Below are 25,002 nucleotides of genomic sequence, written 5' to 3' on the forward strand. Positions count from 1 at the left end.
GCTTCTCGTCTATTATTTTGACCTGGCCAAATGAACGAACAGCGATCAATTTACGCACTCAAAGTCAAGGTACGTGCATTTTTTCATATTCATGTTCGGCCTCGCCTGAAACATGCATTGACGTTATTGTACTCATTGCCATTGGATGACAATGAGTACATGACAATGACAATGACAATGAGTACAATAACTTCAATGCCTGGATGACAATGAGTACATGACAATGACAATGACAATGAGTACAATAACGTCAATGCATGTGTCAGTCGAGGCCAAACATGAATATGAAAAAATGCATGTACCTTGACTTCGAGTGTGTAAATTGATCGCTGTTCGTTCATTTGGCCAGGTCAAAATAATAAACGAGAAGCTTCGCTCTGTGTGTCCTAGACTTGGACCTACTACAAACGTCCCTTTGAGTAGTTTTAAAGGGTAAGCATCACTACAAAGTTTTAAAAACCTCCAGAACTTACAGAACTCGAGAAAAAATTTACATTTGCATCATGTAGTCATTGCAGCTTCCATGACATATTAGTCCTCTTAAAGTGCTCACCATGACTACTAATTCATGAAACTTTGAACCACATCGCGTTGATTTTTAACGCAGATCGTAAATAAACATGGATGATCACGGAGTGGACCAATAACGAAGTCATGTTTTGACTACACGGAATCCCCTCGTGAGTTGATCAATGACGATTAGAGATATGTATGTTCGGAACGATGTATACGGTCGACATTGTTTTGGCATTATTGCTACATGATTCACACGCGCCAACACGGGAATTGTGATACCCCAGATAATTTTACCGCGGGCGATGGCAAACACCCTCCGATAGTACGATCGAGCAGCACCGCAGTAAAGCCAACTAGCTGATATTCGATCCTCTTAATCGGAAGGCTGAAATTAGTAACGTTGACATAACGAAACATTATGGTAAAAACAGCTATTGTACAATTTTAGAATGACTTTCGAGAAGTTGACTTTTCAAAATATGATTTTTTCTGAACATGCATCGTTAAAACAACGTTACTAACTTTAACCTCATTCTTGATCAACCTTTAGATGATACATAATTGGCGTAAGTTTTACTTGACATAATTTTCGGTAGACTACGAAAGCTCCGTATTCAAATGTAACAGAAGATTTTGTTTAAAAAAAAAAACATCTTTGTGAATCATCGAACTTGGATTTTCTCTTAAGTTGCTCAGATCAATAAAAATAAATTACGGTGTAGTACGATGTAATATATGTCATGAGTGATAAGCTTATGCTTTATCGAGAATATCATAATCACCATCAAAAACTTGCAAAAACTCATTCACGAATGAAATACATACGTTTTTGATCATAGAAATTGAAAAGGCGTTACGCTATGGGTGTCTAAAGAAGCATACCACCATACTATGATCATTTGCTTTATGTCTCTAATTTTTATTTTATTCATCAGAAAATGTTGTTCGATCAAATTTAACAGGATTAGTTTAATTATTAATAATAATTCATTGTACTTTCCAAACTTTCGTTTCATACGCTCTTCTTTTTATTCCCTTCTGATCAAATAACAGTTGGCAATACTTCCCTTAAATTTACTCCTCTGATAATATCGCAAACCGAAGAACCACTATTTGATTCGAGTTACGGTTCTTTTTTCACCGGTCATCCTCAATTAGCGTTGCAGGTTATCAGGAATAATTTGCATACTTGATTAGAGACGAGGTCAGGGTTTGGCAGAATTTTATGGTGATTTCCAGAAGACAAAGTTATTCCGATCGCTGCTTGAACCCGGCTTATACTTTATCCGAGTCATTAGGACGATAAAACAAGGCCACGAAGATTACACATCAGCAAAGGATCTCGTGAATGTAACAAATGTAGCTAATTGATCACATAAATTATTTGCTCAAAGTACTTTTCCATCGAATAAACTGGATAACGATAATGTTCTACCTTTGAATCGTAATTATTCATCTGATAGGTTCCTTTTATTCATTGTATCGATATTTGACTTGCGATTAGTTAAACTTGATGCATCCTAATTAAAATTCACTTTTACGTACTTCTTATTTCCTGTGGCAGATTGTTTATAATTACAATACACCTGGTTTCATTCAATTTTATAGTCTGCTGAAATTCAGCACGAGAAGTCGAACATTTTCGAAAAGAGCTGACTACTTTCCGCCACGATTTCGGCGAGGTTTCAATTTCTGTAACAGGGTACTCACCGACGACGGAAAGATAAACCGGATGACCCATCGGCGGCGTTGTCGATATCTGGCACTCGTAGAGTCCGGAATCCTTGCGTTGGGGATATCGAATCCGGAGTGTCCACTCCTCCGAGTGAGGGGAATGTAGTGCCTCGAATCGCTGATCACTCGTATAGGTATATCGACCAACGGTCAGAAGATGGATGTCTCTATGGCGAACCCAAGACACCTGAAAATCCATTGAACAGAATCTCAAATTACACTTTAAGAGCTTGAACTATTGCCAATGCAACCACGGCCATCCATTTTAGAACTTGTGATGGAAGATTTGGTTTCAGCTCTTAAGAAATCGCACTACTGATCATGTTCTGAATGGAGAGACTTCTTTTTCTAAATAAGGAATATTCTATCAAGGTACGTTTCTGATTGTGGTCAGAGAGATAATTACATTCGCTCGCTTTCCTAAATCAAACTTTGAACAGAATCCAGAATGAAAATTGGATGTTTCTATCTCGTTCTATGAGTAAAAATTGGAAACTATTTCCTGGCTTGTTTACGCAACAGCAATTGAAACAACTTCACTGAATTCTCGCATACGATTAAAAAATCTCTCAATGGCTACTGATACGTAATCTGGCTCAAGTTTCATCCTTTGTCTCATCCTCGATGGTTTAACCTGCAAGTAGCAGAGTGTAATTTCTCTCTGTACATAAATTTTCATCTATACAACTTCTTTCATTAACTCGTCTGCAAATGCATTTCTACAGTTGGATTACCGTCACACGTTAGTGAACAGTGTCGTCAAAGCTCTGTGAAGTTAAAGGTTGGAATTCAAAGGTCGAGTTGACGAAGCCATTCTACCAAGTCTTTATAGTATAAGAACAGCCTTCTTGTGTACGGCGTAATTATGCACCAGCAATTGCAATGTTGTATTATATATTTATTTGAATACCGACGACTTTCATTTTGATATTGAATAACACCAATGTAAAAAAGTTTCTCAAGCGTTTTGTATAAGCATAATTTAATCCACCTCGTAGTCACATCAGAGAAGATATACGTGACATGATTCGTTTCGTAAGGAATTGCCATTGCGACTATGAAACTTGGCGTTGTTTCAAAACACGTGTTACACGAGATGCGAACCGAAACTTACACCTTCAAGTAGCCGAAGTGGAAGGATGGAATGAGAAGTCGCCTCCTACAACGATTCTAGAAGCTGGTAAAGCCACTTTGCACGAATCCTCATTGTCAGAGGATTTCGAAACGTGATATCCAATGTTCCCAGTATTTTTTCAAACGTGACTTGTGACCCGAGTTTCAATTTCCTGTATGCTGAGATTTTTTAGTGACATATAAATCTTTTCTCATGATGATTCAACCGGTATGGAATTAATTAAAAATTTCTCTAAGTAAGGTTCGTCCATGTGGACCACGTGTTTTGCTATCAGGATAAGTGATCAGTCATCCGATACAGAATCCTAAAGAAAACCAAAAACGAATGTGGCATGCAAACGATGGCGACACGTCAAGCTCGAGGGCTGGATAGTATCATCCTTGAAGCGAGCAAATCACGCAATAAACAGTAAGTTTTACAGTCAGGTCATCCTTTCAACTGACAACGTATGGTCAAAGGTGTTTTAGCAAGTAACAAGATATTTTTCTCCTAAAGTTGAATGTCAATATTCAGCGGATGTTGATTTGTTTCGCTCAATCAGCTCATTCTTTAAATGGACTATCTAACATTCGAAATGTCGAGACCATACAAATAGCGGATCGCTGTACAAGAATGGTTAATTTTATTTATAATGGCAGAGCGTACGGGTGAATTTATCAACAAAATATATTATGAAACGTACGTGTAGCTGAGGTTCATATAAACGTGAGCCCTGATTTGCATACAAATGAGCTTTTAGATTAAAACTGTGTTTGTACTCGGTTACTACAAGCCAGTGTAGACGAGGACGTTTGTCCTTTGCTATTTATGAACTGTCGTAAAGCCCTTGCAATGTGTTTAGAATGTATTTCGTTTCCACGCTTTTACGTGCACTGAAAGATGTGTGCTGCCTACCCGCCTATATAACTGCAGTAAAAGAGAAGGATGCCGCATGAAACAGCGAGGAAGAAAACATTACGGAATGTGGAAGTGTTACTATTCAACACAGAGTTACTGCACCTCGATGTGACATGTATATTCAGACACCCCGAGAATAACATTTTCTGCCTTTAAGCTATGGATGTCACACGATTTCGTTAAATTATTCAACGTCAGAACTTTTGTGAGTTACTACGAATCAACCATTTTAAATATAGAAGTGCCATCCCCTGTGAATTTTTTTCATAAACAATTTTTGTGACCATCAGCCGTGCAGGAATTTCTTCATCAGCTTGTTTCAGAAATCGTTATTCGTCTGACATTATTGAAGAAACTGATCAATGGAATGAGGTGTCAACTAGACGACTTCACAGTAGGTGAAAATGTAGTGGAAGTCTTGGCAGAGCGTGGCGTCGAGGCAGAATGGCGTATAGCTATGAAAACGATCTCCCTCAGCAATTACTACCTCATGACCTCTTCGCCCCAGAGTGAAAGTTTATGTTCATTAGCTGAGGGAGCACGAGAGAAGGGTTAGTCCAAAGTAGAATTAAGAACTCATGAATTTGACTCATTGTCAGCTCAGTAAGCTTGGGATATTCAAACCGACCTTGCAACTCTAGTAGAAACTCGATGAACCTGATCACTTCAAGATCACACAACTCACCGTTCGATTGCCGAGGTTCTTCACCTTGCAGACAAGGTGTACCGTCTTTCCAACGAGGCCTGTTACGTTGGATTGAACCGTTGTGTCAAAGTACGGTCCGGTTCCTGGTGTTGGCCACTCCTCAAGAAAATCCGTCCAGAATCTTCTCGAACCGAAGACCTCTCCACCTGGAACATAAGCAGAAGAACATTCAAATGTAACAATAAATTTCTACTGGCAGGCTCAACGATGTGTGTCAGCGAAAATGATCGATTCTGTACATTGCATGCACCTCCTCATTTGTCTTATATACCCTGGGTCCAGTTCTGTTATGGTCCATAAATGAGGACGCTTAAGTTGCTGCGGTCACAGCAATTTCAGTGACGCCAGAACCAGACCTTGGAAAGCTATTGTCCTCGAGCCACTAGGCATTGATTCGACTGTAACATTTAGAAGCACAACCATGTTTCTGGTGACATTTGGTTATGATGTTACCATAATGCTGTAGTATGAATACTACTATTAGTAGAATGTGCTTTCAGAGTTCTGTTTAAAAACAATCTTGCGAATGATCATTGGAATCTATCCGCTCCAAGCGTCAATTCTATTGTAACTTTATTCACAGAGAAAATCGAACACCTTGCAGCCTCAAAGTCAAAAAGGTTAGGCATGACGACAGAAATATCCCAACGTTCAAGAGCTTCCCCTGCGTGTAAAATACCGGGTGTTGCTGACATGTGGATTATGACTTCCTGTTTCCAGAAAGACTTTCGCCCTCCGGACATCTCTGTATTATATATATATATATACACCTGGAATTGCAGTGTAACGTCTACGTCAAGACCCCTTATGGTTTGCGTTCGTCGAACTTCAAAGTGATTTTTATTCATTCATCGAGGTAACGTTTGCCGTTTTATTATAATAATATGAAAAATAAGAACTGTATGATAAAAACAGAGGAAGACACAAGTATGCTTCGGTAAAAATATGACGTTTGATTAAACACATTTTCAATTAAAAAAATGCGGCCTCGAGTCCAGACGCGGAAATCTTCAATTAGATTAGAGATTAGTCGCTTCTCGCACATCGAGTACTTCGGTATAAGACTTGTTCGTTCCATTTTTCGTCGCGTTTTACCTCCTCGAGATCTCTGTTAGCACGGTGACTTATTCTCTGCGCTGGAAGTGCTCAGCAAACAAAGGGGATGAGCTACCGGGGTTGGAAAGACCAAGCATCCAAGAAGATCAAGAGGGTAGTGTTCACCTGAAAAAGGGGTTGTACCAACTAGTCGACATATCAGTGCTTAATGCGACCCAGCGGAATGTATAAGACACGATGAACCAGTTGTTCGATGAGAATTGACGTCAGACAAAACTTCTTTCGCGGTGATTTTACCTTGTATGAAGTGTCAGTGATCTGTTCATAGAAAACTAGACGTTTCGAGTTGCCGTTGCTTTGCCTGGCGAGATGAGTTTCCCAAACAATCTCAGAATTACGTATGAGGTGCGTATCTCGAAGCACCCCGAGAGACGAGATATGAGAATTTGGTTCGCGGGACAGAAGTTCTAACATGAAAAGCTCCCAGACAGATGACAAGGTGCAATTTACGATTTATATTCCGTGGGTTCGCGCGTCCCTCTTTGAACAGCTTGTCATGGAGCAGGGATTTTCATCTCTTACTCGATCTGCGCGTCGCGTCAAATATGGTAACGCAGAGACGCCGATGGGTCGAAATAGGTGAAGTACTATATAGAAATTGTCGCGAGCAGCAGTCGTCAACCCTTTTTATCCGGAGAAATAAACTTAGGGAGTTCGACGAAGTATTTTTTCCAGATGTCACGGGGATCTTTATACCTTTTTCATTTTCTAAATTATCGCGACTGTAAATATGGTCAGGAATTTGGAATGTACAAGATTACGGGGTGAAAGTCCTGGAATTAAGGGATTAAACGAATCTCAAAACAAAAGGGTTCTTGATATTTCTTGGCGCTATGAGTTTTCCACGTTGCATCGATATGATACGATTCAAGTAAAAAAATATCGTGTCCATCAAATAATTCTCTGATAATACCATGAATTTTCAATCCTTTGAAATTTCAGCACCACATGATTACATTTCCTCTTTATCACGCTGTTAATGAACGCATTGAGTAGAATAAGACGTTCAAAAATCATGAGAATTCCTGGAACTTTGGACATTTTTGTTGCTCCATAGTATCACCAAGTTTTCATGAATTTCGATGAAGTTTCCTTCAAACGTTATACCGTCTACTTTGAAACGTTGCTTTTGGGAGCTGCACGGAACTCGACTCAGTGAATATTTCGTAAGTATTAACAACTCGAACGTCTGCTCCAGAATTCCACGTGCGATCGTTACCAGGCATAATTAATGGAAGCGGTAACGATGCAGAGGACAGTGACGTCCAGTGGACATCCAGCAGATGTCATGAGTAGACTATATTCGAAGGTTGTGTTGGACGTTTGGATATCAATCACGTGTCTATTGGCATAAGATCGTAAACGCCAAAAAAGCGTTTTTAGGGGAAAGAAAAGTATAATTTTTTTTTTTTTTACACTTCGTTCACAAAACGATCAAAACGTAGAATTCAATGGAAATCAAGGGTTTGAAAATACAAAGGCAAATGATCGTATGTTAGGTAGATACAACCTGTTTCCGTCGATATAAGTACATCGAAAAAAAATATCAAAACAGAAAGTCGTAATGACCATTTTTTACTTCCCATGGAAATCCATAGATAAATCGAAGTCTGCGAAAATTTAGGCATCACAAAGGAATTCTTGAAGATAAAAGTAGAAGATCGTAACTATCAATTTTTTTCTGCACACGCTCTGAGAACCAATGAAACGCGTCAAAAATGGAAACTTGGAGTTATACATCAATTATCCAAATCGTGAATTATTGGAACGATAGGAATAACAGAAATAATTATTTGTGGTTAGGATTTTACTATTAGTTGATGAATGTGTACTTTAGCCTAAGAAAAGTAAAAAATCCATACGCAACTAGTCTAGATGAGTTCTTATGGTTTAATTTAGCTAAACTGTTGTCACATTTCAACGTTTTTTGCCATTTTTTCGCGTTTGAAGCCGAGTTACGATAAAAGAAATAAAATAGGTCTTCATGCTATTAGATACTCGCAATATTAGATTTGTGACTGTTCGAGCCATTCGATGTCAAAACGACGACACTAAAAAATGAGTTTTTTGCTGACAAGCAAAAAAAGTTCGTTTTTTAAGAATCTCTTTAATAAGTTTTAAATGTAAATATTGATACAGGCTTTATTAGGTTTAATAAATACACTCTCGAATAACAGAAAAAAAATGCTTTATTGATTTTAATTACTTTTTATACACGAAAATCGTAGTTAAAAATAAGTCGGAGATGGTTAATCTGAAACTAAAAAATCGAACGATTTGAGATTCAGCATGTTAATGGCCTTGGAACAAATCATACTATTTTTGATAATTGCAAAATTCACAAAATGGCGGCCAATTTTTCATAAATTTGAAAAAGACCGGTTTTTTTGCTGTTTTTTGAAAATAAAAAAAATACAGGTAAAGTCGAAATTTCAAAACAAGGATGATTTATTCCAAGGCCGTTAACATGCTGAATCTAAAACCTTTCGATTTATTGGTTTGACGTTAACCATCTCCGATAAATCATAAACACCGCAGACCCACCTTTTTTTAGTCTGATTTTCAACTACGATTTTCACGTATAAAAAGTGGTTAAGATCAATAAAAAAAATTTTTTTCATCCAATTTAAGAGTCTAATCATCAAGCCCAACAAATCCTATATCAATATTTGCAGGTAAATACACTTATTAAAAAAATTCTCGAAATGACCATTTTTTTTTTTTTTTTTTTTGCTCCTCAGTTAGGTTAGACTCCTTAAATTGAAGTCCACAGAGAAATTAGAGAAAATATAAAACGCACACCGCGAGCTACCATTATGACAGAATATCAGCGATTGTTAGAAGCTTAAATGAGTATGATACGTTTATGTTAAGTAACATATTTTAGACATAAGACGATATAAGCCTACCGGAACGTTTGGACAAGGTTCAGAATTTATGGATCCTGATGGCTGTAATTTATCTAACATCGCATGCTGCATTACTACTGGCTGGTTACATTCTCTTTAGTAACGCTGTTACTAGAGGGTACTGTCAAAAGTTAATAAGTCAGTGGGATGGAACCTTTTTCCATAGCCAGACTCATGAAGAGTAGATTTTCGTACCGACCGTCGAGAATTACCTTCTAGAATTTTCTCTCGAGTTCTTGCTCAATCCCCCCGGGCTTCTAGACCCTGGCGGTTACCCTCAACTTCTTACGTTACACGCCTCTATTCATTTACCCGGTAAAATGCATTTATGTATGGGCGATTCTGACAATTTTCGGTAAATGATTCAGGGTCGAAATTTATATTCTTCTTTTCATCGCGCCAATTTTTTGCGTGGCTCGAATTTTCAAGACTTACTACTTGATTGGAATGGAAAAAGCACCAAGTTTAGTCTCACATTTTCAAAACATTAGACATCAGCTTCGAATTTTTATCATTCCACTTTTCGCGTTGGATGAAAATTTATAATTGTGCAAAGTTTTTGGGTTAGAAATCATTGTCTTTCCACGTGTCGTCTGAATTTCAGAATACACACTAGGGTGGCCCTTAATATTGGTAAGAAAAAATAATTTTCTTCTCTATTCTTCTAATTCTAATCAAATAATCTCTCATCTGTGTAATTAAAAACGATTATTTTAGATTAAATATTGTAAATTAATTGCAATAAATTTTTTAAGGATTTTTATTGACGTATCAAAAGATTGACATTTTTTTTTTAACTGTTTTTTCATTCAATTGAGTATTAAAAGTTACATAACTTAAAAATGAAAGAAAAATATCAAAAATTTTTCATTGTCGTTTCATTTTTTTTAGACTATTTTAATTCCTTGAAAGTGCCTTTGGGGCACGGATTGATATTAAAATTGAGAGCAGATTTCACGTTTAAGAATCATTTTTTAGTATTTCAAGTCAATTTAAGAGGTGAGAGAGAAACAATTTTTTTTTCACGAATATTAACGGCCACCCTAATACTAAACTATTATTTCTTTAGTATAAGAATCTTTCCAAGTAAATTCTGAACTTAAACTCAATATTTGATATGATAAAACGCGTGACGAATCGTGAAGGAAAGTCAATACTTGCCTGAAATTAATTCATCGAATTCTTTGTAGATTATTTGTTCTAAAAAGAACAGATAAATCGAAATCCCCGACCCAGATCGTTTGCTAAAAATTGATGAAATCGCTGGTTAATACGGTCAGTGACGTTGAACAGGTGATCGTAACTCCAGTTTCTCCATCTACCCGTCTTCGTTTGTTAGGTTGAAAGATTTATCTGATCGCGTCGCTCGCTGCAAGACGACACTTATCTCAATTTCTCTATCGATTTCACTTAATAATTGATACGACAAATTGTCAACAAGTTCGAAATGAATTTAGTATACAGGAGAGAAGACATCCGAGTCCACTGACTTTATGGAGTGTTTAACGTTCAACTTTGATACGGTGCATTTCGAAGATCATAAAAAAAAAAAAAAAATACGCAGACGACATAGTTGCTGGGCTTTTATACAAAAATTATCTCGGTATAATTATATTGCGCCAAATAGGATTCAAAATGGTGATTACTCTGTACGAACAGATTCTATTTACATTTACATGCAATTTCACTGATGTCGAATATTTGAAATTACGCGCTACGGTAATAATCACTCTCTGAATATTGACCATATGACGTTGGTATTTGGATTTTGCTGTACGGTGATTGCATATGAAATTGCGTTTCCTGTAATAATTATAGCCTTCTAATTTTACGCACTGGTTTTACTTCGATTTTAATTATGGTAAAATTAACCCAGTACGTAAGAATATTATTATTTATTCTTTTTCCTACTTATTCGACATCTTATATTACCCAGTGAATGAAAGTTAAGATAATTAAAAAAAACTGCAAAGTTTAGTCGTACGTCTGCAAAAATCAATCGATTTAAATCAACATCATTTCATTTGAATTGAACACTCCTAAATCATTAATTAAACGATGTAATATTCAATGTTGTACAAATTTTGTTTAACTTCTATTGCTAGCCAATAAATGTCCGCATGAAAATTGTAAAACGATTTATATATTTGATCACCATTTTTTAATAGTAGGTAGGACATCGAACACGTGTTACAAATTTTTCGTTTCATAATCAAAATCAAGACTACTACTGTATTCTCTACAATCGTCAGCGAAAATTTGTTGTGTTTTTGCACGATAAGATATTGCTGCGGTACAGTTATTAATCAGTATCGGAATATAATAACTGTGAGAAATCGTAGCAATCTTTACTTCACTCGCACGAGTTTTAAGAGCGGTTTCTGCTACGAAACAGGAAAAACATTGTCAGAACGTGAATGGAACTAGAAACCTTCTCAAAAGGAAGAATGACCTATTTTGGCACACGTTCTTGGCACGATCCGTATAAGAATACTCTTTCTGCGGCACGTTGCTATGACGTCGAATAACGCGTGCTGGGAATATGACATCTGTAATATTCCGGAATATTCAAATTGTCTTGTACCCGCTACGTGGTGGGAATATGTCATTTGGAATATTCCAGAATACCATACCAACCAATTTTCACGTTTTCAATATTTTCCGTTTTACACCAAATTTTAACTTTTCATTTCGGATTTTTTTTTTTCTCTTGGCTACAAGTTTTTTATAAAGGTTCTAACGTTTGACTTTACCAACTCAGGATGATGATTATTTTTAATATCAACAGATTGAAAATTATTTACCAACGCTGAGCAGTTTTTTTTTTTTTTTTAGATGTAAAGTTGACAGGCGTTTTTTACAATCAATTTTGAACTCCCGAAGCTGAAATTTATTTATCATTCGTGACACAAAGAATTTTCATTACTAAATTTCTTAGAATTATAATTTCTGAAGATTGAACTTTCGATCTTCGTAAATAGAATTTTAAGAGTTGCTCGTATGTGAACAATTCTTTGCATATTCCGCAGACAAATTATTCACCGTATGAAGCGTTTAATTATAAAATACGGAATCAGAGAACTAATTCCTTGAATCCATTCGCGCGGACTGCACTTGATCGTGATTTATATTAAACCCTTATGAATCCTGAAAAAAAAGACCAAAAAGCCCTGAGAGTACGGTGAAACATATTTTTATTCATTCCTTTTTGCTTCTCATTTTTTCAGTTTAATTCCACTTTTTATGATTTTAATAAGTTATATGGATCATCGGATTAATTAGCCGGAATTAACACACCCGTACCAAACTCTACATATTTGTAAATGTGAAACGTATAAACCATGTAATATGAAGGCAAACGAATGTGCCCTGTAAATTTTTCTTCTACAACCAGGATTTTATTTCACCTTTATTTTCTTTCCTACGGAATACGCTTTTCCGCGTAATACATATTTACGTGTTTCGCCGCGAAATGAAATGTATAATGCGGGTACTTCGCATTCGCAGGAGGACAGAACACGGCGTAGGATACTGTAACGCCATCTTTATCGATCGTTGGATGATTATTTGTCATATTTTATTTTTCCCCCTTATAAATGAGAAAAACTAATTTCATTATAAATAGTTGATACGTGATCTTCGGATGTTCTCAACATTTTATTTAAATTCAAAGAAACTGTTCATTCGATGATATAACAGATAATTATTCTGAGAATGCACCCTCAACCCATATTCAGTTTCAGGAGGCTTCGCTAGTAGTTTTTGGTCACTCGGAACTCGTTCCTTACTATAATTCTAAAAACATTCGATTCTTATAGATACCCTGAACTATGAATTAAATCGAATGGTTTGGATTTTGCATTAATTTTCGATGTGACTTTAATTTTACTAAAGATGCAACGAAACTGTCAAATTTACGTTTTCCAAACTGCTGAAAAACAGCAAGTAAAACAGAGAAAGAAAAACAGTCAAAAGATGATATAGTCATTTTGTCATTTGTCACCATCGTTCGCGTATCAATTTTCAAGAATCAGAGAATTTTTCAAGTATGTAACATATTCGCAATGAACAGGCTTAAATCCACTGCATCCTGACCTAACCTAACCTAACCTAATCCAACTTAACCTAACGCCTAACCTAACTTTTTTTTTGAGGCAGGAAAACCTTAAAAAAACACCCAGATGTTGTTGGGTAGTGTCATAACCTAACCTAACCTAACCTAACCTAACCTAATCTAACCAAACCATATTACAGTCCAACTCATTTCATAGAGATAAAGACAAGCTTGTGTCTATAAACGCGTGTAAAGATAATCGGGCGATGAGAATCAGGATCCTTGTGCGGTAGTATGAGAAACAGGAAAATAGGTGGATTGGCCGGAGAGGCAACCCTTTGTGCCCTTTGTAGGGCCCAAATCCGTTCTCAACGTCACGCTGAGTGGGATGAAGATGGCGGCAAGGGATGGGTAGAAAAGGGAGCGTAAGGAAGCTGGCATTCGCGGCTCAGAGGAGCCAAAACCCGAATTTTGGAGTCCAGCCGTCTTATTGCGATGCCTTGAGCGGACGAGCCAAAGGGCTCAACGGAACACAGGTGAGGCCTGCGTTTGAGCTGCTGGCAGCAGAGCAACGCCTCTTGACAAGGGAAGGCTTCCGAAGCCGAAGCCTCGGTTGGCTTTAAGTGGTTTTCGTCTTCTCGAAACAAAAGCCATCAACTCTTCTGCGTACTTGTAATAAAGTCTTCATAAAGAATGAATTTTGTTCGAAGAAGTTTACCAGTTTGGGGACAAAATTATCTATATAATGTAAGAGGAACAGTTTTTTCTTTTTTTTTTTTCATCTTTTATCTTTTGTTTTTCCTTGTGGTGAAAATTATTTCGACGATATTCTACGGTAACCTGTAAAAATAGAAAAGTCTTATGGCAAATTGCAATTATCTACGATCATCTGGAACTGAATAAAAAAGCAGCCTCTCTTTACATTTGTAACAAAAGAGTACGAATTTCGACAAAAAATCATCATAATCGACTGTTTTCTACTACGAAAATAAAAGAAGAAAAATTGTTTCAAAATTTTACGAGCTTTTGCGAAAATTGACGTTAATTATTGTAAGAAAGAAAAAAAAAAAAAAACTTAACAATTTCCATCGATACCGGAGGTAAAATAATTTCTAAAAAGTAAGCCAGTCTACAACTAATTATAAAAAAACCACGAAATTATATTAAAACTTGTATTCAAAAATCAAGATTGAGTTATTCATCCTTCATAAAAATTTCAGAGAGATGGTCAAACCCACAAAGTTTGGAGTACGATCCATCGAACCATCTTCCCTTTTCCGCTCCTCATCAACCTGGTATGAATTACGGTTATTAAGAACAGCCTTCAAAGAACATAATTGAGGTAGCTGAAGCTGAGTACGAAGCGAGTTTCGTTGCTGTGGCGAGTTTCCGTAGAAATTGTGGAAAGAGGTACAGCGGCGAATTGGTTTCTGTCCCGAAAGCGGGTAAACCCATTAAATCAACCCTTAATCTTGACGTCGGAAACGCGACGTCAGTAACACGAAACCCTCGCTTCCACGGTGAAGATAATCTATTCGTGAAAAAGAAGCTCGGTGGTCTTCCTTCCGGATGATACGTATCATAATTCGAAAATAAATATACAACCTATCAAAACGATGAAATAGATTAATCCTCATCAAGAAATGTAACATCACGGGCGAAAGGAGCGTAAAATTGGATACATGTGGCAAAGAATCATCATCCTGTTCAATGACCCTGTCCGTCGGTGCAGGTGATGTCACTCAACATGAACCGAAGCTGACACGTCGTGTGGGTCGGATGAAGGAAAGTAGAGCAAACGTCAGGGTGACGAAAAACAGTAACTCGAGACGCTAGGCACCATAATAACCATCTGATCGTATACCCCATACATAAGTCACTTTACACTTTGAAATGTGATGATATTAGAACTGATCAAAATGGACAGATGTAGACTCATACATGAAATAATGTCGATAGTCAATTTGGAAATTCAACATCAGATATTGGTGCAGTGACATGTAAATGCAAGCAGCCTGAATGCCGTTTTGAATTACGCGGGTCGACTCGTGATCTCCTCCGAGGCCCGATAGATGGCGGACAAACAACGAATCGATTATATCGATCGATCCACGTATGACGCTAATAAAATGCAAACTTCATACTGATATGCTATCAGATCTAATGTGGTTATGAGTTGTTTACAAACAGATATCTGCTCATGCGTTGTCTCTGAATGAACATTCTTAACCTCACTTCTATCACATTTTTGTTAATTGTGATTTGAGGTACCACAAGTGTGACTTACAATTAAATTATTAGAAAAATTTTGCGTCATTTTCTCACATCCCGCATCTGCTATAGAGGTAGCCTAACGATGTCTCGACTGAAAGCGAGACACGAAGTGAAATTCAAGATAAACCGGTACACGATTACTCTCGAAGTGGAAACAAGGGTTCGGTGCCTGACTGCATGGTCGAAATATGGTAGCAATAACTTAAGGCCTCAGATCCAGGACACATTTGGCCAAGATGAGGCTAATCGGGATCCTAATTTCCCGGTCCCTTCTGTTTATTGTCAGGACCGCAGTCCTCGCTAAGGTTAAGCAATTTGCGAGGAATAGCCTCGCGGGCTACTTTGCCTCCGAATGGAAACCGTATTGGGATGCATAATTACATTGAACATCGAATTTGAAGATTGGTTACAGTCCCCTGGTTATCCAATGAACTGTAGGCCCAATCAGCATGCAATACTACATCACATTCGTCTGCAAAATGAATTGCCATCCAAAAAGTTGTCACATGGGTCTTGACGTAGAAAAAAAATTCCCTTTCATCCCACAAGTGAAAGATTATATCACGCAAGAGGCGTTCGCTATTTGTTAGGAGCTCATATTTTTTGGTTGTCATCGCTTCGAAGTTGCTCGGAGTTTGAATCGAGCGAATTAAGCGGGCAAAGGTAATTGAAGGGAGCTCAGCATCCTTAAGGTAATAATTCCATAGAGAGGCTTGGGCTCTACGATGTCTTGTGTCATAGACCATCGACGCCATTCAACCAACACCCAGACTGTTGAACGAAGAGCTCGCAATTTCGTGTCACGCCTCCGGGGCTCGAGCGTGAGATGATGGTCTCCGCCCTATCACTTACCACCCCGAGTCGTGAATCTTTCGTTTCGCCTACCCGTTGGATATCCTCGGGTGGGATGGCGTGTTACAAATCCTCTCGTCCCTTTGTTTAACACAACAAAGAAAATTTTAATTTCGCACAAGCCAGATTGTTTTAATAACTTTGGTGTGCAGGCTTACGGTATTATATAAGTCAGGGTGAGAGTACGCTCCTCTCTGATTAACGAGAGACCAGGCTTTTCTTCTTCATCCTTCATATTATTAGATTATACTTTTCATTTCCAGTTCACATTGAGAAACTAGCTTTACCAACGAACAAGTTTTCCCGGAGGGAGATGTACAAGGGAACTTCGATCTTAAGGGTACCATTTATACATTTTTTCACCTGAATGTATACATTTTCTCATAAAAATTCTCATAGAAAATAATCAATAATGCGGTTTTGGAGGAGTTGACAAGGCGTGCCATAAAAAGTATTCTCAATTTCTGACTTTATTCAGGAAGTACGTGTGGCTTGAGAGTTTTTTTAACTAGTTTTTTGTTATTTGGAAAACAATTTTACGATAACAAATGAAACATTATCGGCTTTCTCCTAAAGCATCACCGCTCTCTCCGAACTTTTTTCCGAACGAGATTCTGCCCGTGAGAAACTGCGGAAAGAAATTGTTCAAGACTTTTCCAACAGTTAATAAATTCATTTCCTCAGAATTGCTAAACTTTTCCTTATCTTTTATTCCGAATAAATTCCGACCCTCGAAAAAGTATTTTTTATCAATCACTTGACTATCAGATAGCTAAGTGCATGAATTTTCGCTGGAATGGTTCACAACATCGAAGTTTTAGTGTAAGAGTATAAGAGTCGTCAAGATTGATCTAATCCGAGGACTTTCGTAACGAATCTTGGCTTCAATATTCGCAACTAATTCCATGTCAATTGTGCAGCCATTTCGATGATTTACTGAAATTCAGGTGTTCCGTGCCTGATTTCATTGATGCTAACAATAAGTTGCCTCATCTAAGCTGGTAATACAGACCCGAAATCTCTACAAACTCTCAATTTCAGGTTGAACAAGGAGCACGGAATGATCTTTATCGGGTCGTATCACTTTCCTATTTCCTCTGTTCTCTTCAGGATAGGCGCCATCCAATTATTGGCGGTCTTTAGGACGTCTGATGCCATCCGGATAACCGAAGCAAGGATTAGGGGTCGGGTGACTGGGGCCCATAAACCCTTAGATCAGACTACCGGTCTAGGTAAAGACAAAAGTCGATGTTTGTACAGCTTAACACCCCTCTTCAAGGCTTCAGACGTCATCCGAAAGACGTTATACGATATAATCCACCACTGCAATGTTAAATTGGTTTTATTCGGAATCACTTACGGTGTCATAACTCTCCTGAATGTCGACTTTGATACTAGATTCGTCGTAGCGAGAGACTCGGAACGAGAAATATCTCTGATTTAGGCTCTGCATGTTGCATTTCAAATCTAGCAAGAACTACTCTATCGATTTGGACAAAATTTTAGTAAAAACTAAATATTTCGTCCATATACCGGGACCATCTCTAGAAACTAAACAGGAACTGCGCATGCGCGAATTTAAATCCGCCGTCCGTGCAGTCTGGCCACCCCGAGACCCTGCTGTCAAACTCTGTTTCTGTCGGCGATGTAGTTCACATGCATTTTTGAGGTTAGAATCTCAAGTCATTCAGATAGTCACTCGGAAAGGCTTGGGAAGCATTTGTTATTGAAAATTGATTGTTCAAAGAACGGTCGGAATTTAATGCTGATGCTCTTTGAAAATTCGTCCTATTCGATTGAAACAAGAAATCTGTTCAAATGTTGGGTGCTTGGAAGAAACGAAGCAGGTAGGTGGGGACAATTTATTCAATCATTTTCATTACTTCATACATTAAGAATAACAATGAAATTTTTTTCTTTCAACAGAAAATACAGCCAAAATAATAGCATCTCTGCTGTTAGCTGATGTCTTCTCTTCCCATTCAATTCGTGACACATGCAGAGATCATCGGCCACTTTTGTTGGTTGGAAAAGGAAGTTGTAGATCTTACGGTTTCTTTCAATTTCAAATCTAATCTCAAGAAATCTAATCCGAAGAGTAAAACTCAGAAACATTCTGTGACACAAGTTAAAAATCAACATTTTCAAAATGTGCCTCAGTAATTAACTTTAAGGATAATCATGTTTTAGAGTAATGTTCAGAACATTCATATGAAAATATTGACTTATCGGATTCAACATTGTACCCCTTGTTCCTTTGAAACAAATGAATATCTAATTTTCACTGAAGTTCATGAAAATATTTACTTAAACCTAAATCCAATACAATATCTTGTTCATAGTGCTCCGAACATCATCCAGTAACATGAATATCCGGAAGGAATCCCTCTGTCGCAGAAACCGTTATAAGGTTCTTTGTTTTTAACTTGTGCCACTAGATAACTTTTGCATTGCAGATTCCATTTCCAATCTTAGGATGAGATTTTTTGTTTCGAACAGTGTTAACATGGGATGCAGAATTAATTGTAATAAATGGAGATTCACAAACTCTCAGTTTCAATGAAGGACCATTGTAAGAGTATAAAATTGAATCTGGTTTCAAGCTTTCAATAAGTTACCGGATGACTCCCTGATAAAGATTCATCATAAAAAAGTTAGCCAGCAAGTAAGTCCTATTGTAGACAAAGTGATCATTTGTAACGTGTACTAGTAAGTGAATGCATTCCTTAGACCTTGCTGAGGTTGAACGAGGCTCAAGCACGGATGATAGCTGCAACTAGCTAGTCAGATGATACTGTCGATTAATATTGATTTTAAAGACATTTTCAACTGAAGTTATCCAACATTTTTAGATTGAGATTGGTTCAGTTTACACATCAAAATTCATCCTTGGAATCTGATTTAACACTTGAAACACTATTCATCTGAATTGAATACCAAGAGAGTGAAAAATAAAATATCAAAACTGCCGAAAATAAAATTTGAAAAATAATGCGGGCCAATAATACTGCTTGGATTACAATGGTGCACGGAATGATTGCTCTGTAAAATTAGTTAGCAGCAATTGTTGAATAACAAACTTATTACTATTGGCTCGATAGATCTAAAATGATGGAATATTCAAACACCATGATCTGTAGTGTGTCGTGCTCTTCAATTTTGCCACGACTGATGTTCAGAAGGTGGCGATGACCAGAAGAAATTCCTTCGGATACCTGTTGTCTAATGGAACAACGGAACAACCAGGTTCGATGGTTGGAACGGTGGCACCAATCGAGAAACTAGGGTCCTAGCCACCAAAACGTTTTGACCATCAGGTAAGGTATGATTTTCATCCTATTATCCAAACTTGAAACTTCAAGTCTGTCAGAACAAACGAATTTTATCATTGAATACATGTGAAAATATTGTAATATGCAAATATCATAGTATCAGAAATTTACTTACACGCTTCAACGCCTGACAACTTTAGTCTCGCTTCGATGATGTTTGTTTCCCACCTGAAAATATTAAAAGATATTATCATCAGACAAGAGCTTCTAATTGTTTTGAATACCACTAATTTTCAATAAATTGCGACAGAAAAACGAATTGCTACTTTTTGTACTCCTAAGCTTTGTGTTTCAAGATACACTATTTCTTTTATTCCTTGTTACTGATTTTATTTTAATATTTCATGTTCATTGGCACTGATTACTGGCTTCCGGAGCACTGCACTGTAACAAATTTACTCTGGAGCAACCCTCTACTGGGTTTCAACAATCCATTTATTTTTAATTTTATGTAAATAAAGAATCTGTTTGAAATAAATAATATTTTTACTTACCTGCCTCAGTTTGTCTAGACTCCCACTCGTTGATGACGTTCCACATTTAATTTCAGTTTTCTTCTTTCAATAAATAACTGATCCAATTTCTGTAGCTTTTGATATTTGTTTCTCCATTGACGCCTTTATTGTGTCGATTAAATATCTGCTAATATCAACTACGGTATTGCTGAATGACACTTTTCTTAGAAAATTTACGATAAGTAGGAATAAATAACAACCTAACCTCAATACGCTACTTTACGCGCGAGATATTCAGAGCCTTGTCACATTTCGTGTACGTTGGTCGCCTTGGTTAGCTGACGAAAATTACTCCGCGGGGCAATTTCGCTGGCCAATGAAATTGAATCATTTGGCGCATGCGCAGTTCCTGTTTAGTTTCTAGAGATGGTCCCGGTATGTCGTCCGACATTTTTAATACAAATAACTAAAGTGCGTTAATGTGACTTGGAGATAACCAGGAACCTTCTCGAATTATCGAGTCAAATTATGACCTGGTTTCTCGGTCGGTTCCCCAGGCAATTTCTTTTTTCACTTTCGCCCTGCATCACGAGGAGAAGAGCTGTGTCAGGAACTCTATACACATCAAGCTTGCCCCTGTATAGAGCACAGCAATGGAGAGAGACGGAGAGCGAGGCTTCGAAACTCGAAATGGGTCCCACGACGTCGACGCCACAGTCTTTGGCAAATTAGATTTCGGCGCCCCCGCAATCACCTCCCGCACCCTCACGCAATCCACGCAACCTTGGCAATTCCAAAGAAAACCACCAAATAACAGACAGAAACGATGAACTCGAGTCTAGAGTACAAACTTGTCTTTAACCCGCTCCACTTTCCAGACTTAATTAACCAGGAAATGTGAATTTTCTCATTGCCTTGGATAACCGCGTTGGCTCTATTCACTCGATTATTCTCAAATCCCTTGATTTCATTCTCTGGTGAACCATTTGCCTCGTGGGTAGTTTCAAGATCCTGACGATTTTTCTACAGGTGAAAAATTCAAAGTCAGTATATTTTTGTAAATGGGATAAATGTGGCTCCAGCTTCACGTTACATTTAGGTATCAACGGGTAATCAAAACACTGAAATTGAGGTGCAGAAAGTCTTCGACCACAACTTGGTTCCAAGCTTAAGGGTGAGTTGCTCAGGTTTATGAGCTACTGGGTACATAAACTGCGTAATTTAATCAGGTACCTAGTCAAGGTTCAGCAAACCTGTGCAAGACATTCTCTGGAATATTTCATGGCACCCTTCAGTACACAACGACTTCGCTTGCAATCAGTTAGCACAAACATGCGGAGTTGCACACGATGGTTACGGCAAGGGTTTCGGATTCTCGGCAGCAAAATTCTCGGCAGATAGATAGGATACTAAGATTGAGAACTGACGAAGTTCAATAGAAACGACAGTTTACCCATCCTGGAACAGCCCGGCGACACTTAAGATTGACGACTCGGTCGAAGGTTTGGTCAACGATGTCGTCCGCGTGGCATACAAATTGCCGACATTCAGAAATCCGCTCCGCCAGAAGTCGGCTAGCTGTTATGCTGTGCTATTATAGGATACCGCGAAATCACTTTGGGTCAGGGAGATGATAAAACCGTGTGAGAAATGACTCGTAAGAATAATCTCTACCATCGTAAAGACCAGCTAAAGACCAAATCCATCCACCTTTGGGTTGTACAATTAATCTATTCACCCCTCGATGGTCATTCCCATAGTATTTATTCAATGGGAGTTTATTGGTGTCGCAAAGTGAACGTGACCACCGTTTTTCGCATAAAAGTGTAAAAATATTCAGCGATTCGCTTAGCCGCACTTCGAGGTAGCAGTTTGAATTGTTTGGTGATAACAATATCATTTCAGAGCTTGAAATCATCTTCAATTTCACTGTTGCACATGGGAATTCCTTACGATTAACTGTAAAAAAATGATTCGATACCGGTGTGTTTTTGTACATCTGTGAATGAGCTGATCAATTTTAATTCAATGGTTTTCTACGATTGACTCCAAAGTAATAAAATAAGTCATGAAAATCTATGAGCTGTTTCAGAATTCTGTGTGAAATAAATTGACCCCATGAAACCGTGAAATGCGACTATTTTGGCACCTTGCTTTCTTCCAATTTCTCTTCCAGAAGTATTCTCATCTATTGTACTATCGACGAAGTAGGTATATAGGCTGATCAAAAATTACAGTTTCACCAAAGATTGTTTTTTATCGAAATTCAAATTCGGTAAGGTTTATTCTTAGGCAATGTCTTTCGAAACTATGTGGATGAAGTCAGCATCGTTACTGTAACTATGGATATTTACGAAAAATAGCTAATTCGCACTTTTATGACTTTCCAAAATTTAGTAAATCATTGTAAACAAAACATATTCTTATTCTAAAAAGCCATTCTCAAATTGCTAAATAATGATTTTTTACCCTGGCGTATTGTTACGTTAACGTGACTTACTTCAGCCTCACGAGAAACTGTCGTGTGACCTACACTGTCGTTTCACTGCAGTCAAGAAAGTATGTCAACCAAAGAAATTTCGTATCTTTTCTTACAGTCTGCAAAACGTAGCTGCTACCCATAAGGACTCGATGTCACGAATTCCAGAGATAATAATAATCGATGAAGCCTGCACTTCGATATTGATACACGGATATCGAGATAACAGTTTTCTTCAATTATCAAGGCATCAGGTCCACTAAGGTTCAAGACGAGGGAAGGTTGATCTGAAGTCTGGCACGTGGACTTTTTGGCGAAAATCAATTTACTGACGGAGGCTTCAGTCGGACGCATTGATAAAGATTCCGTTGAGGCGATCATCGAGGCAAGAGAGCCTGAGATATCCCTGGATCTGGAAACACTTGGTAAAATCCCCGGCGCAAATAGCGTTTATCCATCAATGCCTTCAGCAAAGGCTACACTTCGTGGCGCATCTTTTGGTACACAGAAACATACGTGGCTGCCGTTTCCGTGTTGGTTCACAAGTTGAAGTTGAAGCTTACATCTCGAGGTTTGGCGTCGCGCCGCTGCTTGGTATTCAACATTCAATGGCGCCTGATCCCGCGTTTATTTGGCTCAGATTTTGACGCTGATGAGACCGAATGATAGATGCTTCCGGAATCCATCAACATCCTCGACGCGTACACATCAGACCAAAACCCCTGCGCGTGTAGATCAATCGACAAGGTTCACCCAATGACGCCTCTCTATATTACTCCTCTTAACTCGGCAGGCTATCCCCTTCGACGATTATTCCTCCACTCGTCAGAAAATCAATACTAGACTTTCGGGATTAGCCTAAATATCAACCACCGATCAGTTGGCAGCTATCCTTCACTCATCTTGTCGACATGTGTCCATAGCCTGGGAAACGAAGGCAAAAACCAAATTTTACGGTATTACTTCCAAGTATTTACCGATATTAACGAACCTGTTGCGAACTTTTGAACTTCCTGAAATTGTTTTCACTTTGTCAGGGTTTCGACATTTTTCACACTATGCTTACCGCGTAACCAAAAATTCAATGATTTGGCAACCGCAGAATTTCACAAGATTTTAAAGACAATGTCGAATGCACGGTGCAAATAAAACGGTGTCTAAAAAATTTCGGTTGAACTAATCTTCAAAAGCTGCTGCTGCAATAGTTGGGTTGAAATCAAGTAAAAATTGTATTTCTTAAACATAAATAAATCAACGCTAAAAACTAATAAAATTATGATGCGTCAAGAAATGCATTTATTTCATAAGAACCATATGAACGAATTGATTTCGCATTTCGAACCTGGATCTCATTACGTTTTATTATTACTACAGCTATTTTCATTGATACAACATTTTCCTAAGAAAAGCCCAGAGACGAGGAGCTCGAAGATTAGTATTGACTAATTGTGCGGGAGGAGTTTGGAAAAGTTTTGATCGGCAATAAATAAAAAAGTTTCAAGAAAAAGAATTAAGTCTTCTTCCGCATCAATAATTAACTCAGCTTAATAACTTTCGGTAAAAGATTAAAGGTAGATTATCGTAATAGTTCTTAGAAATTTGTTATCTGGTGAGAAAATTGCCAATTAATGCTCAATTAGATGTAAATATTTCGACGTAAGCTTGGAGACTTAAAAATTTTTCAGTTTCTGGTCTTAGAAAGACTATCTAAGCTGAAGTTAATTATTTGTTGTTAACTCTGTTGTGCTTTCTTCTGGCCGGAGTCCAAACACACCGATCCTCATACTTCTTGATCTGAATTTAAACAACTTCTTCTCCTTATCACAGGTATAAAATACTTCTCAGCCCTGCCAGGCAACGAGCCAAGGACCAACACCAGCCGAGAACCGCGGCAGGTTTTCTTCGCCCTCGTGTCAATAGGAAACATCGAGTTTTCTCTTTTCTCTTCTCTCTTCCGACCCACGTTTCTTGTTCACCCCTGCACAACCCTTTTCCTTTATTTGCTGTTTTTTTCTTTTTCATTTCTCTTCCCACGCTCCACTTCTCACGTTATTTTCACCTACCTCCGGGCAAGTTATACGTGAGAACTCGACAACTTCCCCGAGTTTCTGGCACGTCCTTTATCGCAAAACGTTTGCTCTGAAAAATCGTATTTTGATCAAATTAGCACTCGAGGGGCTCGGCTATTATTGCTTTTCGAGAGCCTGGAAACGAAGAATTGAGAATCTAACGACAAATTACACTTAGATTCTCGTTTCCAAATTTCTGTTGAAAGTGTTTAAGCCAAGTATTTTAGTATCGGGTTAATTTGTCCTAAAGAATTCAATCACTGGTGCAGCCGAATCACGAATGAGAAATCTATGGGGCACCTACGTTTTATCTGTACGTTATTAAGGGGTCTTCAAATGCTCCGGGATATTTTATGAGCTGGAAAATCTATCGTGAGCTGGATATACATCGTTACGAGTTTCTGTGTATAGTCTTTGCCATAAAACGTGAATGCGATGATAAAGAAGAATAACTGCACAAAAATCAAATCCATG

At 37.9% G+C, this 25,002-nt stretch overlaps 1 protein-coding gene across 2 annotated transcripts in view; it reads right to left on the reverse strand.

Moving 5' to 3' along the window:
- Positions 1-25,002, reverse strand: part of LOC124406203 (zwei Ig domain protein zig-8-like) — a 45,470-nt gene that overhangs the window by 7,819 nt on the left and 12,649 nt on the right. For both annotated transcript variants that reach the window (XM_046881556.1, XM_046881555.1), the window contains exons 2-3: positions 4,968-5,134; positions 2,227-2,437 (exon numbers count right to left, since the gene is read on the reverse strand). In XM_046881556.1, coding sequence (XP_046737512.1) covers positions 2,227-2,437; positions 4,968-5,134 — 378 coding nt within the window. The remainder of the gene's footprint in view (positions 1-2,226; positions 2,438-4,967; positions 5,135-25,002) is intronic.

Source organism: Diprion similis, chromosome 5 (genome assembly GCF_021155765.1).
Source record: "Diprion similis isolate iyDipSimi1 chromosome 5, iyDipSimi1.1, whole genome shotgun sequence".
Classification (NCBI taxonomy): Eukaryota; Metazoa; Arthropoda; class Insecta; order Hymenoptera; family Diprionidae; genus Diprion; species Diprion similis.